This window comes from Callorhinus ursinus, unplaced genomic scaffold (assembly GCF_003265705.2).
Source record: "Callorhinus ursinus isolate GAN/ISIS: 27379988/994484 unplaced genomic scaffold, GSC_fseal_2.0 scaffold4, whole genome shotgun sequence".
In the NCBI taxonomy this organism is placed as follows: Eukaryota; Metazoa; Chordata; class Mammalia; order Carnivora; family Otariidae; genus Callorhinus; species Callorhinus ursinus.
Window position 1 is genome coordinate 3,635,687 of NW_027397066.1, and position 15,120 is coordinate 3,650,806.

Here is a 15,120-nt window from a genome sequence, read left to right on the forward strand (position 1 = left end):
TAACATTTACTCCCATTGCTAAGACCCCCACGGTGACGGGTCTGAGCATGTGAAGATGCGTGTCAGATCTCTAACTCCCCAGCAGGGGCTCATGCGGCCGACGTTAGCACCTGCTGCAGGGAGCTGTGTGTCCAGCCAGGCCGGCAGGCTGCAGGGGGAAGACCTGTGTCTCGGGACATGTCTGGGAGGGGAGGGCACCACAGAGCCGAAGCATCAGCGGCGAGTCTCGGCAGAATGGGGGGGGGGGGGCGCGCCAGGCCCCCAGTCTCCTTACCTGCCGCCAGGTATGGCCGCAGTCTGACGTGATGTACATTTCTTCCTTATATTCCACCAGCTGTGAGCCCAGGTTACCTGGTGGGGAAGAATAGGGGCAGGGTTGCTCTTAGGATCAGCCTGCTTTTGGCCCTACCAAGGTATGTGTCCAGACAAATGTCCACACAGGAGTGATGTGGGCCCTGGGTCTACATCTCCCACACCCAAAGCCACCCATGCGCATGCCCCCTCTGCATTCTCCGTATACTGACCGGCCTATGGAACCACTAGAACTACTGGTCCTAGTTTGTGCAGACAGGGATTAACTTTGCAAAGAAAGCGAGCATCAGGCAGGGCAAGGCACTTGAGGGGTTCACGGGGAGTGAACGGCTCAAGAACAACTGTGGAGGGCTGATCAGGGACTGGTGAGGAGGCCATGCTCCAGGTGGGCCGGTGTGGGGTCGTGGTGGTCCCTGACAGGATTTACACTGGGGCAGGACACAGCTGGGTTTGCATTTGGAGCCAGCTCCCCGGGGCTGGGGGCCGGGGAGACCAGACGTCCAAGGCTAAATGGGAAGTACAGGTGAGAGGCAGGCTAAGCACCCAGGAGGTGCTCATTAAATATGTTCAGTGGATGTTCGGAGGAATGTGAGGTGGGCACCAGACCAATCAGATGGCCAGGACGTCCTTAAGTGGTTCACTTAAGCCCAGCACCAGGCTGGTTGATAGGTCAGCACCCTCAAGGCCACTTTCTAGACTCAGACTTAAATCCTGGGGTGGTGCCAGAGTGGGAAGATGCCCAGCTCAGTGTCCAAGCCAACCCCAGCCTACAGATGAGGACACTGAAGCCCTTCTGGACTCTAGCTTGGAGCCCCAGAGGCTCCTGCCCTGGGAAACCTGTACATCACTGGCCATTCGTAGCATTGTTTATGGGGCACTCTCAGGAGTATCTTATCCAGAGACAAGTTCAGATGTCTTTGGAAAATTCCAAAGGAGATGGATTGTCCTCAAATAGATGAGTGAATGTGAGTTTTAAGGAGAGTGGCAGACGGTTTGTGTACCTGTCATCTTTGTTGAGGTCCAACCAAGCACCAATATGTTCATCCATCCATTATCCATCCATCCATTATCCATCCATCCATCCATCCATCCACCCATCCATCCATCCATCCACCATCCATCCATCCACCCACTCATCCATCCATCCATCCATCCCTCCCTTCATCCATCCATCCATCCACCATCCATCCATCCATCCATCCACCATCCATCCATCCACCATCCATCCATCCACTCATCTCTCCATGCATCCCTCCATCATCCATCAATGCATCCTTCATTAGTTTACCCATCCATCCACCCACCCATCATCCCTCCATCCCCCCATTTCTCTTCATCATCAATCCCACCCACTCGCCCATTCCTGCACTTATTCAACAGCATTTGCTGAGCACCTGCTCTCTGCCCAGCTCCTGTGCTGAGCTGTGGGGGTTCTGAGCTGAATAAACCACAGCCCCGGCTCCCAGAGACCTCTCAACCCAGCTGGGGAAGAAGTGTGCCATGCGACTGCACACAGAGCCAGGATATCTGGAAGCCCAAGGAATCGTGAGTGCAGACAGGGGACAGCTGATGGGCCCGGGAAGGAAGGCCATCAAGAGGCGACTCCCGCAGGGAGTGACCTCCAAGCTGGGCCTGGAGAGACAAATGCGCGCTGGCCAAGGGAGAAGGAAAGGGTGTGCCAGGTGGAGGGAACGGCCGGGTTAATGGCGTTGTGGTGGGAAGGCGTGTGGCAGAGGGAGGGGCAGAGGGGCAGGTGCTGAACTGGGTCCCTTCTCCCCGCCTGGCAAACAAACAGCGCTGAGATATGGCCATGAATGCAGGCAAGGAGGGAGTTGAATGAATAAATGGAATGACTGGGGTGGGAAGGCGCATTGCGGATGCCAGCAGACACCCTGGGACGCACACATGGCACGTGGAGCCGTGCGGCGAATGCTGTGGTGTCAGCAAGACTCGGCAGGCGAGTTCCCTGTCTGCGATTTCATGGCGCAGATGTCTGTCTTCTAAGGGACGCTCTCTGTTTTCCTTGCTCTGTCTACCAGAGCTGTCAGGCTGCCAGTCACCCAACAGGCACTGGGGAAAACTAAAGGGAAATTCATGGAATGTGTCCCCAGGCTGTCAGGGCAGAAGGGCCTGAGAAACATGGAGGCGATGCCCTCATTTTACAGATGGGGAAACTGAGGTCTGGGGGGGACGTGACTAAGGGAGAGGCAGGGAGGCTGCCATGGGCATGCCCTCTCTCTGCAGGGTCTGGCAGGTTGGCTGGGTTCCGTGGTCTCCGTGAGATGGAGCGTGGTGCGTGACACCCCTCCAGATCCGCATGCTCGGGCAGCCAGGAAGTTCATTCTGGGTTTGTGAGGCCTTTGGGCCACAGAAACATTTAAAATTGTGCCTTTGTTATTTTGGTCAAGAATCTGGCGATTCAGCCCATCAGGACAGTGCTTCTGAGGGGCTGAGAGGCAGGAGCGCCCTGTGGGTGTCTGCTCCCCTGGGAGCCTGGGTTGGTTTCGGGCTTCCTGAGTGACACCTTGCAGGTGGGGCAGGTAATCCCACTCCCCCAGCTCCTGCCTGCTCTCCTGTGAAGACGGGGGTAAAGCTCTCAGGGTTGGCGCAGTGATTAGGAGCTCAGTGCCTGGATGGAGGAAAGGTCCGGCCACAGAACGGCTCGTCCTCCCTTCCCTCCCATCGGTGGCCCGAGGGCTCCTACCCGCACCCAAGTGGTGGAAGCAGGTGGGGGTTGTCCCAGCGCTGGGCACAGGATGGCCCTTAACCTTGAACACAACAAGGAAAGTAAGATGCCAGCTGCTGCCTGGCAATGTGCTTTCAAAACACATGCTTTTAATTTTGGAAGATTCTCTGAAGTCAAACAAACCTAATTTTAGCTCGTGTCCTATCCGCGCACAAGTACTCACCCCCAAAGGAGGCTCTAGTTTACCCGTGTTGACAGCCACAGGTACGACTTTGCTCTGATTTTTTTTTTCTCATGCTAGTTGTAAGTGTCTCTCTCTCTCTCCTTGACGAAACTAGAATCTTCTTCAGGAATCAACACGTCAGCCATGACTCAAATCATTCTCCCATCCATCCATTCCTCCCTCATTTGATCCATTCACCATTCTGTGATCTGTCCTTCCATCTGACCATCCAACGGACCACTCTTCCACCCACCCACCTATCCCTTTGCCTGTCCTACACAATTCACCCCTGCCCCATCATTCATTGGCCAACCATCCATCCATCCGTCCAACCATCCATTCAACCATCCATCCATCCAACCATACATACCATCCATTCAACCATCCATCCATCCATTCATCCATCCATCCATCCATCCATCCAACCATCCACCCATCCACCCATCCACCCATCCACCCAACCATCCATCCATCCATCCATCCATCCAACCATCCATCCATCCATACAACCATCCATTCAACCATCCATCCATCCATCCATCCATCCAACCATCCAACCAACCATCCATCCATCCACCCATCCACCCATCCACTCACCATCCATCCATCCATCCAACCATCCATCCACCCATCCATCCATCCATCCATCCATCCATTTTCCCATGCAGCAACATGTATCACATGCCCACTCTGTGCCACGCATCGGAGGTGGGCCATGATTGCTGAGCTCCCTGCAGACGTTGCACCCCTGCCCCTCAAAAGACAAGCAAGGCCCCAGGCCCACAGCCATCCAGTTTTCCCCTTGAGGACGGAGCTCCCCGAAGGCACTGATGGTAACCTCCTACCTGCGCCCATGATGAGGCCCGGGGCAGTGTCTTTGGTGTGCACGGTGCCTGACACGTAGGGGTTGTCTGCCCATCGCAGGTGCAGGTGGAGGTGGCAGTCCGGCTGCAGGGGTGGGGGAAAAGGGGGCCAAAGTCAGCACTTGGGTGGGAGACATGTTCCCAGGAAAGGTAGGACTGAGGAATTTCGGGTGGGAAGGCAGGGCCAGGAGCATCTCGGAGGAAGGGATGGAGGGCAGGAAGGAGGCTCTGGAGCTGACTGCAGGGTGGAGGCCATCGGGTCCAGGGGGACTGGTTGTGGACAAAGCCAGTGGGGCTTCTCCAAGGGAGCGTCCTCCCAGCACGAGAGAGCACGCCCAACATGTAGTGTACATTCCCATGGGCGGTGCCTGGTCACTGAATGTGACTCCTGGAGCCTGCACACCCCTTGGCCACATCCATCCGTCTGTCCATCCATCCAACCACCCACCCATCCATCCATCCATCCATCCATCCATCCATCCATCCATCCATCCAGAACCTTTCCCGGGGGCCTCCTAGTGGCCGCGGTGGGTAGCCCAGGCGGCAGGGAACAGCTGTAGGACACCCCAGCAGCCCTGCACCTTCAGTGAAGAGCCCAATGGCAAGCATCATGTGTGCCCCGAGGGCAGCCCTGGGGGGGGGGGGTGCCCTGGCGGGAGAGGCAGGAAAACCAGTCATTATAATCATTTCAGTGGTGACTCACATGGATGTGCCAGCACTGAGCTCAGCACTACACATCACTGACACTCTCCACACCCCTGTGTCACCGGCTGAGGAAACTGAGGCAGACAGCATCTAAGCAACCTGCCCAAGGGCAGTAGTGGGGCTGGGGCTATGACCCAGGCTGCCTGGACCCAGTGTCCACACTCTGAGCCTGCGGGTGTCTCCCTGGCAGGGGATGCACTTCCAGGCCAAACTGGGCCAGGAGCCTCCCAGAAGGAGGAGCGGAGCAGTTTCCTGTCTGGCCACTTGCCAGGAACATACCCCTTCACCCCACCCCCTGTCTCCTCCTGGCTGCCCGCACCCCAGCTCACCCGCAGGTGGGACTGGGGGTCCAGGGAGGACAGATGAGCTGAGAAGGACATGTCCTGTGAACTGTGGCCTCCCCGAGTCTCCCCAGACCTCAGGGGCTCGAGGCCTCAATCTTGCCTGCACCCCTCTGACACCCCCACGACAGACTACAGAACCATGGGACCAGGGCCCAGTCTCCACACAGCGCCTCGGGGGTACTGGAGGGTGCACGGGGCGGGGACCTGTCAACCATGCCCCAGGGGCTGCCTGCACAGAGCACCCCAGCAACTGCTTCTTCTTTCGTCCTTCCGGGACATGAGCCTGGGAGGTGGGGTCTGGGGTTCCGACTGGCTGAGCCCACCTCGGTAACACAGGAAAGGGAGCAGGAGGGCCACCAGAGACCCCGCCACACACCAGACCTCAGAGGGGTTCTTGGTTAACAACTTCGGGGTCAGCCTTTCTGGAGGCCCCTGTCTGGGGGCCTGGAATATGTGGGGACACCGAGAGGACTGGGGTTTGAATCCTTAGACCCCCCAAAAGCTGTGTGACTCTGGAAAAAGTGCTTAGCATCTCTGAATCTCTGTTTCTTTCTCCACCTCACAGGATTATTGGATTAACACAGCACAGCTTTTGGAGAGCACGTCAGGGTCCAGCCCAACCCCAGACAAGGTTTTGCTTAATGGCTTACTTACAAGAAAAGGATTAATTTCTTTGGCCCTCTTTTTTATTTCCTGGGAAAATCTCCGGTTTAGAATTACCGAGGCACCGAGCCCCCAGAGAGCCTGCTTTTAACTTGGGAGATGCCACTAATTTTATGGACACCTCTGGGCCTTGGTCTCCTCGTGGTGATATAAAGGCAGCGGCGCCCGCTGCGCATGCCTCCCAGGACATGGGAGCGACCCTGCAGACCCCACTGTCAGGCCCACGTTCTACCATCTGCTGATGTTTATCTGAGAGATGCAGCTGCTCCTCCTTTTATGTTTCATGGCACTTTCTTTGGGCCCATGGACGGAGCACATTTTAGATGATCCTAAGGGACAAGTGAAACCGTTCAGTAAACTAGACGTCAGCCCAGGTCAGGGGGCACCAGGTGGCAGCCCCAGGGCCTGGTCCAGTCTCTGTGGAGACAGGAAGCCGACCAGTGCAGGCTAGGGGCTGGGCGTGGGGTGGGGAGGTGTGGGGTGGGGACGTGGGGTGGGGGGGGTGGGGGGGGGGGAGTGGGGGGGGGGGCGGGGGGGGGGTGGGGGGGCGTGGGGTAGGGGAGCCCCTGCCGCAGGTGAGCACAGAGTCACTGAGTCAGTGGAGGAGAGCCCTGCGCGCCCAGTCCAGTAGCACTTGGATCCAACAGGACAAACCCTGCCACAAACCCATGGGGTAAGACTTTGCCTGTTGGGGTTTTCTCCTGACTTCTTATGACTGAAAAGCAGATTGGTGAGTGAGTATCTTTGGTGAGACCCCTCAGTTCTCTCCCCATGCCCGCCCCGTGATCAGACACTAAGGGGCAGGGAGATTTCTATGACCTCTGTGGGCACGGACATCTCCCAGGGAGGGGTACCCCGGCACCCGTGACCTCTGTGGGCAGGGCTGGCTCCCGGGGGTACAAGGGAGCTCTAAGTCAGAAGAAAAAGGAGCCTCACCAGGGATGAGGCAGAGAGGGGAGGTGGCACAGCCCTGCTTTGCTGCCCCTGGTTTCCTGGTGGGCCACGTGGGCGCTGGAGCAGCCTGCACTCCGGGCTGGCCTCCCTGGGCTGCCACCAGGCTTTCCATGTCCCCTGATGTGCTGTGCATATGGTACCACTGTGTGGGCAGTGAGCCGAGTGTGGCAGAGTGTCCTGCCTCGCAGAACCTGGCCGCCTCCCCCTCCCTGGCTGCTAGGGGCTGTCCCGGCTGCCAGCTATTTGTTTGGGCCAGAGGTGGAACCTCCTCAGGGTTCTGTGCACTCAGTTGTGACCCATAGGATGCTGGTAGGTGAGAGCAGAGCTGGGGTCCCCTTTGGAGCCACGGAGGGCCTACTGACAAGTGTCTTCCCGGGGGTCCTGGAGCTGCTGGGGTGCTCTGCTGGTGTCTGACAGCTCAACACAGGCCTGTGGTCGCCCTCCAGCCACATGTGGACTGAGCTGATGGAGGGCTGGGTGGGCAGGGTGAGGCAGAACTGGGGGGGTGCTGAGCCCAGGGCACTCAGGCCCCCTGCAGTCAGGGTGAGGGCTGTCAGAGAGGGGCCAGGGCAGGAACCCCAAGGGGAGGCTGGTGTTACAGCTGAACATCCTGTCCTAAGAGGGGTGAGCCCGGGTCCCTGCAGGGCTTGAGGGGGTGAGAGGCGGGCCATGCAGGGGAGGCGCACAACACTCCCAGCACCCCCTTCTTGGCCCCTTCCTGGCATAGCCCGGATCTGAGAAGGGCTGCAGAGCGAATGGGTTTTCATTCTGAATTAAGACGTAAACAAATTCAAACCACTTCCAAAGAGGATTTATCCTCCCAAAACAGATCTGATCCCGACACTCATCTACGTCCCAAGTCCCCATTCTCAGAAGGAAATCCGCCCCCGTGGAGAGCCAGAGTTAAGAGAAAAGACCCAGAGTTAGGAGAAAGAAAACACATCACACACGCGTTGGGGTCCCTGCGATGACTCTTCCACTACACGGAAGCTAAAGATTGTCCGGAACATGCCCGATTATTGTTATTTCTGGGTGACCCGGTGACAGCTGTACCTCCTCTCCCTGGCTATACATTTCCATATTCTGCAATAAGCGGGAACCCCTTTTTTGAGAAGTGAACCCTCTGTTCGTGCAGAGGACGTGCGGCCAAGTGAAGGATGCAGACAAGAGACCCAGGTGAGTGGCCAGGACTGGACCTCGCTCTCTCTTGCCTGGAGGTCACCGGGCTCTCAGCGGGCTGCTGGGGCCACACTCCACCAGCCTGCTCCCACTTGTGTTATTTTAAAGCAAGGACATGAATCTCACGAACGGTATCTCCTCACTGAGCTGCATAATTTCAGACAAGAATCTCTTCTTAGCAAAAAACTTGCTTTGACAGATTAATAGGGCTTAACTTTGCTGATGATGATACAAAAATGAGCCCTTCACAGCACTCCCGTTCTCCGAAGACTTTGTACAAGTGGCAGGAAATGACTTCTCCCCGCAGGTTGACAGGTGTTACTCCCCCCGCAACCCCGGGGGTCTCAGTGGGAGGGCATCGCACCCAGGCTGGGCACAGGCCCCTGGGTGGGGGGTGAGGGGCAGCCCAGGCCTGGGCTCACTGAGCAAGGGCCATCCCTGCCAGGCTGCGGCTGCTGCCCTAGGGAGGGCTCTTGGGGGTCAGCATCCCCGAGGAAGAGGGAGGCACAGATTCTTCCTGGATTGTTTCCACACCATGGCCAGTGGACTGGGGGCCTACCATATTCAGAGGCCCTGCAGAGAGATCCAGGCAGGATCCCGGGAGGGCAGGGTTAGGTGTGTTGATGTATTCCAAACACCCAGAACAGTGCCTCACACATAGTAGCTACCCATATATCTTTGTTGGAAGAATATCCCTATAAAACAGACACTGTCCTTCTTTATGTATTGCAGAGGAACAGAGCTATGGATGGGCTCAGGTCATCCCCAGAGCGTGGTCCCTACCTGCAGGGACTTACAGTCGAGGCCAGTGGAAAACAGAGAAGTAAGTATGCCCAGTGGAGGCTTCTCAGTGGAGAGGCTATCTGGGCAAGGTTTTCAGGTGTCAATAGGAGTTTGCCGGACGAAGAGAAAGGAAAATCATTCCAGGCCACAGGACAACATGAGAAGGGGGGCAGTCCAAATGGGAAGGGACGTGCCCTGCCCTGCCTGCTTGCTCTATGCAGCTCTAACTCCGGACCCCACCCCATCCCACTCGGAGCAGGCCCCTGCTAGGGAAGGCCGGGTACTGGTGCTGGTGGTGAGCTCCCCGTGGAGCAAGGAGAGGTGGGTCTGCAGGGCGCTGAGCAGCCTGCCTCAAGCCAGGGCCCCTTAGTGCTCCATCTTGTCATCCTCACAGACATGGGCCTGCCTGCCATCCACACCTCCCGGGGGCCAAGCCCCCCGGGGCAGTCAACGTACTGGGGCAGCCTACACTGGTGTTCATGTGAGAGAACCCCAGGGATAGTGGGACTGGCCTAGAGCTCAGGACATTTGGGCTGTGGCCCAGCCTGGCCGCTTATCCCAGTCCCCATACCACACACACAGGCAGAGTGCACTTCCCTCCGTGCGGGCCCATGGGTTTAGGAGGTGTAACAGAGGCTTGCCGTGTGCTTGCCTGCTTCTGCTCACCCTCTGGCACCTCAGCCATCGCCATGACAGGGAGCCAGGGCTGGTGCCAGGAGAAGGAGGAGACCCGATACAGGGAGCAGACCCCCTCTGACATCAGCCAACCCCCACATTTGTGATGAGCCCAGCCCAGATCTGGAGACTGTGGGACTGTTGGTGGCAGTTTGTTACGCAGCAACGTTGTGGCCATGCTGACTGATGCACTTTCCCTCTCTGACCTCCAGGTAACCCTTCCGTAAAGCAAGGGGTTTCACGGGAGCCTCTCTGCTGTGCCCAGAGATGTCTGTGGCCCCTGGCTCTCAGATGGTCCTTCTCAGATGTCCCTACCTGAGCCACCCCAGGGAAGGTGCGGGATAGGAGAGGCACTTACCGGCTCACAGTTGGTGGGTTTTCCATTCATGTCCGTGCTCGGCGGCCTCAGGTGAGCCCAGTCGCGGCCCTTGTTGTAGGTTATAAGTGTCACCACCTTCCCGTTGGTTTTTTGGTTCGCCAGGAAGACTCCTTTCACCCCTCGGACCTGGGACAGCAATACAAGAAGTGTCGTAAACACGTACCCGGAGCCCTCTGACGACGGAGTATCCGCCATGAGCCAGCCGCTTGCTCAGCGCTCTGCCCGCAGGGCCGTGTTTCACGCTGACAAAGCCCCAGAGCTGAGGCTGACTGAACACTCTGGAGGTGCGTGGGGCTCAGGGAGCAAGGGATCCCCGACTGTGGCCCCCAAAGCCTGGGTGCTTGCATGACACGGAGCTGTCTTCCCAGGCCCAGACACTGGCCATCAGACAGTGAGCAGAGCCCTGGTCACACCAGGCCTATGTGTCACGGTCACCCTGTCTCCGCCCCAGAGCTCCTGATTCAGAGCCCTTGCCTCCCTCCACGGGACCTACAGGGCCTGAGTCATTACTGTGGACTCCCCTTCAGGCTCGCTCAGCTCAGCCCCCCACATGGAAATACCAGGTAGTGAGGACATGGGGTAGGTGCTTACCACAGCCCCGCCTCGGCCAGGGGCTCAGGTTCACCTTGTCCCCTTTCTCAGAGTTTCCCTAGTGCCCGCGCAGTGACCCAAACACAGCCAATAGTCGGCTACTGAGCGGGCCCATAACAAAAGTCAAATATCAGCAAATGCCCGTAGGTCAGCCTCCTGATGCCACAGAGGCGGCCTCTCCCAGCAAGTTCCTTACGAACACACAGGGGCCTCGGGGCCACAGCTACCAAGACCCCCCCGCGTGGCCTCCCGTGTGCCTGTGGCTGTGTCTGCCCCTCCGTGGGCAGCATGTCACTACTTCTCAAGGTGAGCCCGAAAAAACGGAGCCTCTGGGAGACACGGAATTTACCCAAGGTCCCAGGCTGAGGAATCTGCTTATGATGCATGGTTCCCGAGCGCCTTCTCTGTGGCAGGCCATCTACGAGCTCCCCCCAATGCCAGGGGCCGGCCCTCCCCCGCACTCAGCACACAGGCCCGCCACGTGCCCCCCCCCCCCCCCCCCGGGGGGGGAGAGCACGGGCGATGGAAGGAAAGACGGACGCGTGGAGGGTGGACGCGCCTCTTGCGGCTGCCGTAACAGAGTAACACAGTTATAGTTCTGGAGGTCGGAAGTCCAGTACGCACATCCCCGGGGTCGCAGGGCTGGCTCGTCCTGGAGGCTTGTCCTGGAGGCTCCTGTCCTGGCCTCTCCCAGCTTCTGGAGGCCCCAGCTCTACCTCCAAAGCCGGTGGGGCGGCGTCTCCCTGGCCTGCGCCCCATGATCACACGTGTCTCTCTGACCCTCCCCGTCTGCCCCCCCTTTCAGGGACCCCCATGATCACAGCGGGGGCCCCCCAATTGCCCCGTGCCACGCACGTCTGCGCAGGCTGCCACTCTGGGTGGGAAGGGTATCCAGTGCCTGGTCCGCTGACGAAGCTGGGGCTGGTCCCCCCGCGTGACGGCCCAGGGCGTGGAGGACCACGGCCCTTTCCCCCACACATGGTGACATCGCTCTGCCTCCTGCTCACCTGGGGCCCAGCGCTGGCTCAAGGGGCCTCCCTGACATGCTCAGGGCGGGCTGGATGCGGATTTGCCCGGCGCGGGCTTGCTTCATTCCGCAGTGGCTACTTTCTATCCCGCTGGTCTCCATGAACACCCAGGAGCCAACAGCACGGACGCCTCACGTCTGGGCGCTGACAGATGACAGGTGCGGGCTGCGCCCTCCGCAGGCTCCATCTGAGCCGAGGCGCACCAGCCCACAACCTCAGTGTGCTCACCCACGGGCCCCGATCTTCAGGGCGGTAGTCACTCCCGCGGCTGTGGTAACAAAGCACCACAAACCGGGGGGCCAGCCGGAAATCTCTTCTCTCACAGTCTGGAGGCCGGAAGTCCAAAACGGAGGTGTGGGCGGAGCTGTGCTCACTCCAGAGTCCCCGGGGAGGACCCTCCCTTGTCTCTTCCAGCTTCTGGTGCCTCCAGGGGCCGCAGGCTTGTGTCCGCGGCTCTCCAACCTCGCCCCCGTCTTCACGTCCCTGCGTCTCCTCTTCCGACCCCGAAGGACACTTGTCATTGGATCTGGGGCCCAGCTGGACAATCCGGCGTGGTCTCATCACAAGGTCCTTCACTTAATGACTGCCGCAAAAACCCTTTTTCCAGATAAGGTTATGGTCACAGGTTCCAGGGATGGATATGGCCACATATTTTGGGGGGGGTCCCCATTCAGGCCACAACAATGGCTGCCTTCCAAACTGTGGCCAGGGCCCTTCATGGGCAGGGGCGAGACTGGGATCCCCTGAACCCCCATTCTTAACCCAAGTTCCAGCACAGAGGCACTCAGAAAAGGAATGCCTTGAACCCGGGGTGCACCATGCTGAGGTCCTAGCTCAGGGGCACATGAAAGTCCAGGCCTTCTGGGGAAGTATCTGCCTGGGACGACTGCCGGACATGCCATCGGAAGAACAATAACCATGACAATAACTGGCTCGTGTGTGGGACCTCACAAGCCGGATTCCGGGCCAAGTCCTTCCTGTGCATTAGCTCTAATCCCCAGGAACCAGGTAAGAGGTGGAGAGCTCGCTGAGTGCTGACTTGGTACCAGACGCTGGTCTCCATGTTTAAGGAGGACTAAGTCCTTGAAACTGCGCAGCAATCCTATGAGGAAAGTAGTACTGCCATCCCCATTTCTCAGTGGGGAAACTGAAGCACAGATAAGTTAAATAACCTGCCTAAGGTCACACAGTAAACACATACCAGAACTGGGATTTGAACACAGGCAGTGTGGCTCCAGAGTTGCACTTGTAAGCACCACCTGTGACCCCTGTGAGCTGGATTTCAGAGAAGTGATGTCCCCTGTGAGGACATCCAGCAGGGGGGCGGCAGGCGTCACCTTTGCACCTGCCCCTGTGAACCTCCTCTGGTTCCTCATGTCCTCTCACTTCATGGTCATTGTCCACAGAGGTTCCCTGGTTCCCCAGCTGGCTAATTTCTGCTCTGCCTCGACTCAGTCTGCACCCCCTCCTCCAGGAAGCACTCCCTGACTCCCACCCTGGGCTGGGCGACCGCCGCTCACTGTGTCCCCTGGGCGCTGGCACACGGGATCGGAGCCACTGTTGGGAGCTGGTCTTGTCACGGAGGCCGGCAGCTCTGGGAGGGCGGGCTGCTTCCCCCATCCCTAGGGAGGGGCCCGGAGCCTGGTGTGCGGTCCAAGCCCCACAGACACCTGCACACAGAGGGGCCATGGAACAGGCCCCTGTGTGCGGGCCCCTCGTTCTGGTCACCCCTCCTGTGCCACTGTCACTTGCTCCCTGTCCCCAGCAGCTGTGTGGTGCAGTAGCCGACACCTTTCAGAGCCGGGTCTGGGATGGGCCCAGTGGCCCCCCTGGAGATTCTGCAGAACAGGGCCCGGGGTGTGGGGCTTCCTCAGGCAGCATGAGGCCACCTCCAGCAAAGGGCAGGGGGCCACCAGCTGTGTTCCTCTGGGTCCTCCAGCGGAGAAGTGAGTGCTGACCAATGGGCTCTCGTTGTAAACAAATGATCTCATCCATTACTTTCTTGGGGAAAATGGTTCCTTGCTGCTCATTAGCAGCTCAGAGGTGAAGGCTGGAGCCCCGGGTCTCTCCGGGAGGCTGCCTCCCACGCTGATGAACCCAGCTGTCTGCCCCAGGCTCTGCTCACACCCACAGACACCCCAGCCCTTACTGCAATTAGGGCACTTGCTGATGTTCCCACGGGCGGGGGCTCCCCGAAGGCAAGGCATGAGGGGAGAGCGTAAAGGTGAAGGACGGAGCGGGGGAGTGCTGGCTAAAAGTCTGGAGCCAAGCCCAGGGCGGACAGGCTTGGGCTGGTTCTGGTTTCTTTGCTTGGTTTCCTGCGTCTGTCCAGGCAGGTTGCTCACCTTCTCTGAGCTTCAGCTCCTGACCTGGAAATGGGCTGAGCAGCCCCTCCCTGACTGTGGCGTGGACCGGAACAGAGGAGGGGACCATGAGGAACCCAGTTCAGGTGGGGCCCAGGGTCACGGATTTCCGTGGAATCCAAGTACGGAGTGAGGTGGTGCACGGGGGCACCTGGCCTGGGAGTCAGGCGCCCCGGTTCTGAGTCTCCGATCGGGCCCTCGCGTCTGAGAGCAAGTGCGGGCTTCCACAGGAGACAACTGAGGCAGGGAGGAGTGCAGGGGGAGAGGCGGAGAGGCAGGGATGCTCGGAATCGCCGCCTCTGTTCCCTCAGGCCAAACCCCACCATGCCCGCTTTCGTGCCTCGGAGCGCGAGCCAGGAACGGCTTTACAGATGGTGGCCTGCGATCGTGTCTACCATGAGGACCGCTAATATGGGTCCCTGAATCAGCAAAATAGTACTCCCCAAAGAATTTTATCCTTCTCGGTAGTAGCTCTGTATCACAGAGAAATCATACTCCCATATTAAATTTGGAATCTCATCAAAAGGACGAAGTTTTCTCTCTCGCTCTGAAAGCATCTACATAGTACCCTCTCGGCCTGCAAAGCCTCAAATATGTGGTGCTTTCCCGAAACAGTCACAGACCTGAGAGAGAGTGTTAGCGATGAGTGGGGGGTGGGGGGAAAGGGAGGGGAGAGGAGGGAGCAAAGACAGGGTGAGGCCAGGCCCCACACCCGACGCCGAGCACCGGGGGGCCGCGGCCCCCGATCTCTCCCGGGAGCCCCACCTCGAGGATGTCGATGACCACACTCTCCTCCGCCTGCCGGGAGCTGCGCACGTCCTCCAGCACCAGCGCGTAGTGCACGCCGCGAGGGTCCGACTGGTACAGGTTGTAGGTGTCCGTCTGGTACCACTCCTGCACCGCTACGAACACCTGGCTCTCGTCCGTGCTGATGACCTGCAGGTCCTGCGGACAGGCGGGGAGAACGCAGCGTCAGGGGTGGGCTGGAGGCGGGGGTGGGAGACTGAGCCCCGACGGGACGGGGCAGGGCTTGGGCCTGGGGCGGGGGGCTGGTCACGGCTCTCTGGGAGTCAGGCTGACCTAGAGTTTCATCTTGATTCTGCCTCAGCCTTGTGACCCGGGACATGTCCCTTTACCTCTCATTTTCCCACCTCCAACATGGGGATGACCATCTGGCCCTCAGTATGGGCTTGTGGGAGGGATGGCCCGGGCACTGAGCGGGGCACGCTGAGGCCTCCGCCTCCCAGCCCCACATCAGGCTATCTGCCTGTCTGTCCCTGCATGTGCAGAGGACTTCTTCCTCCATGCACCCCCAGCGGTCACCTCTGGGAGACAGGGGACGGGCCTCCCCTGCACGCCCATCCTGAGGATC

General features: G+C 59.0%; 1 protein-coding gene across 3 annotated transcripts in view; it reads right to left on the reverse strand.

The window, feature by feature from the left end:
* The window catches only part of SORCS2 (sortilin related VPS10 domain containing receptor 2), a 433,845-nt gene that overhangs the window by 31,348 nt on the left and 387,377 nt on the right, over window positions 1–15,120 (reverse strand). For all 3 annotated transcript variants that reach the window (XM_025887404.2, XM_073891393.1, XM_073891394.1), the window contains exons 9-12: window positions 14,514–14,693; window positions 9,746–9,892; window positions 4,067–4,169; window positions 275–351 (exon numbers count right to left, since the gene is read on the reverse strand). In XM_025887404.2, the coding sequence (XP_025743189.1) occupies window positions 275–351; window positions 4,067–4,169; window positions 9,746–9,892; window positions 14,514–14,693 (507 nt within the window). The remainder of the gene's footprint in view (window positions 1–274; window positions 352–4,066; window positions 4,170–9,745; window positions 9,893–14,513; window positions 14,694–15,120) is intronic.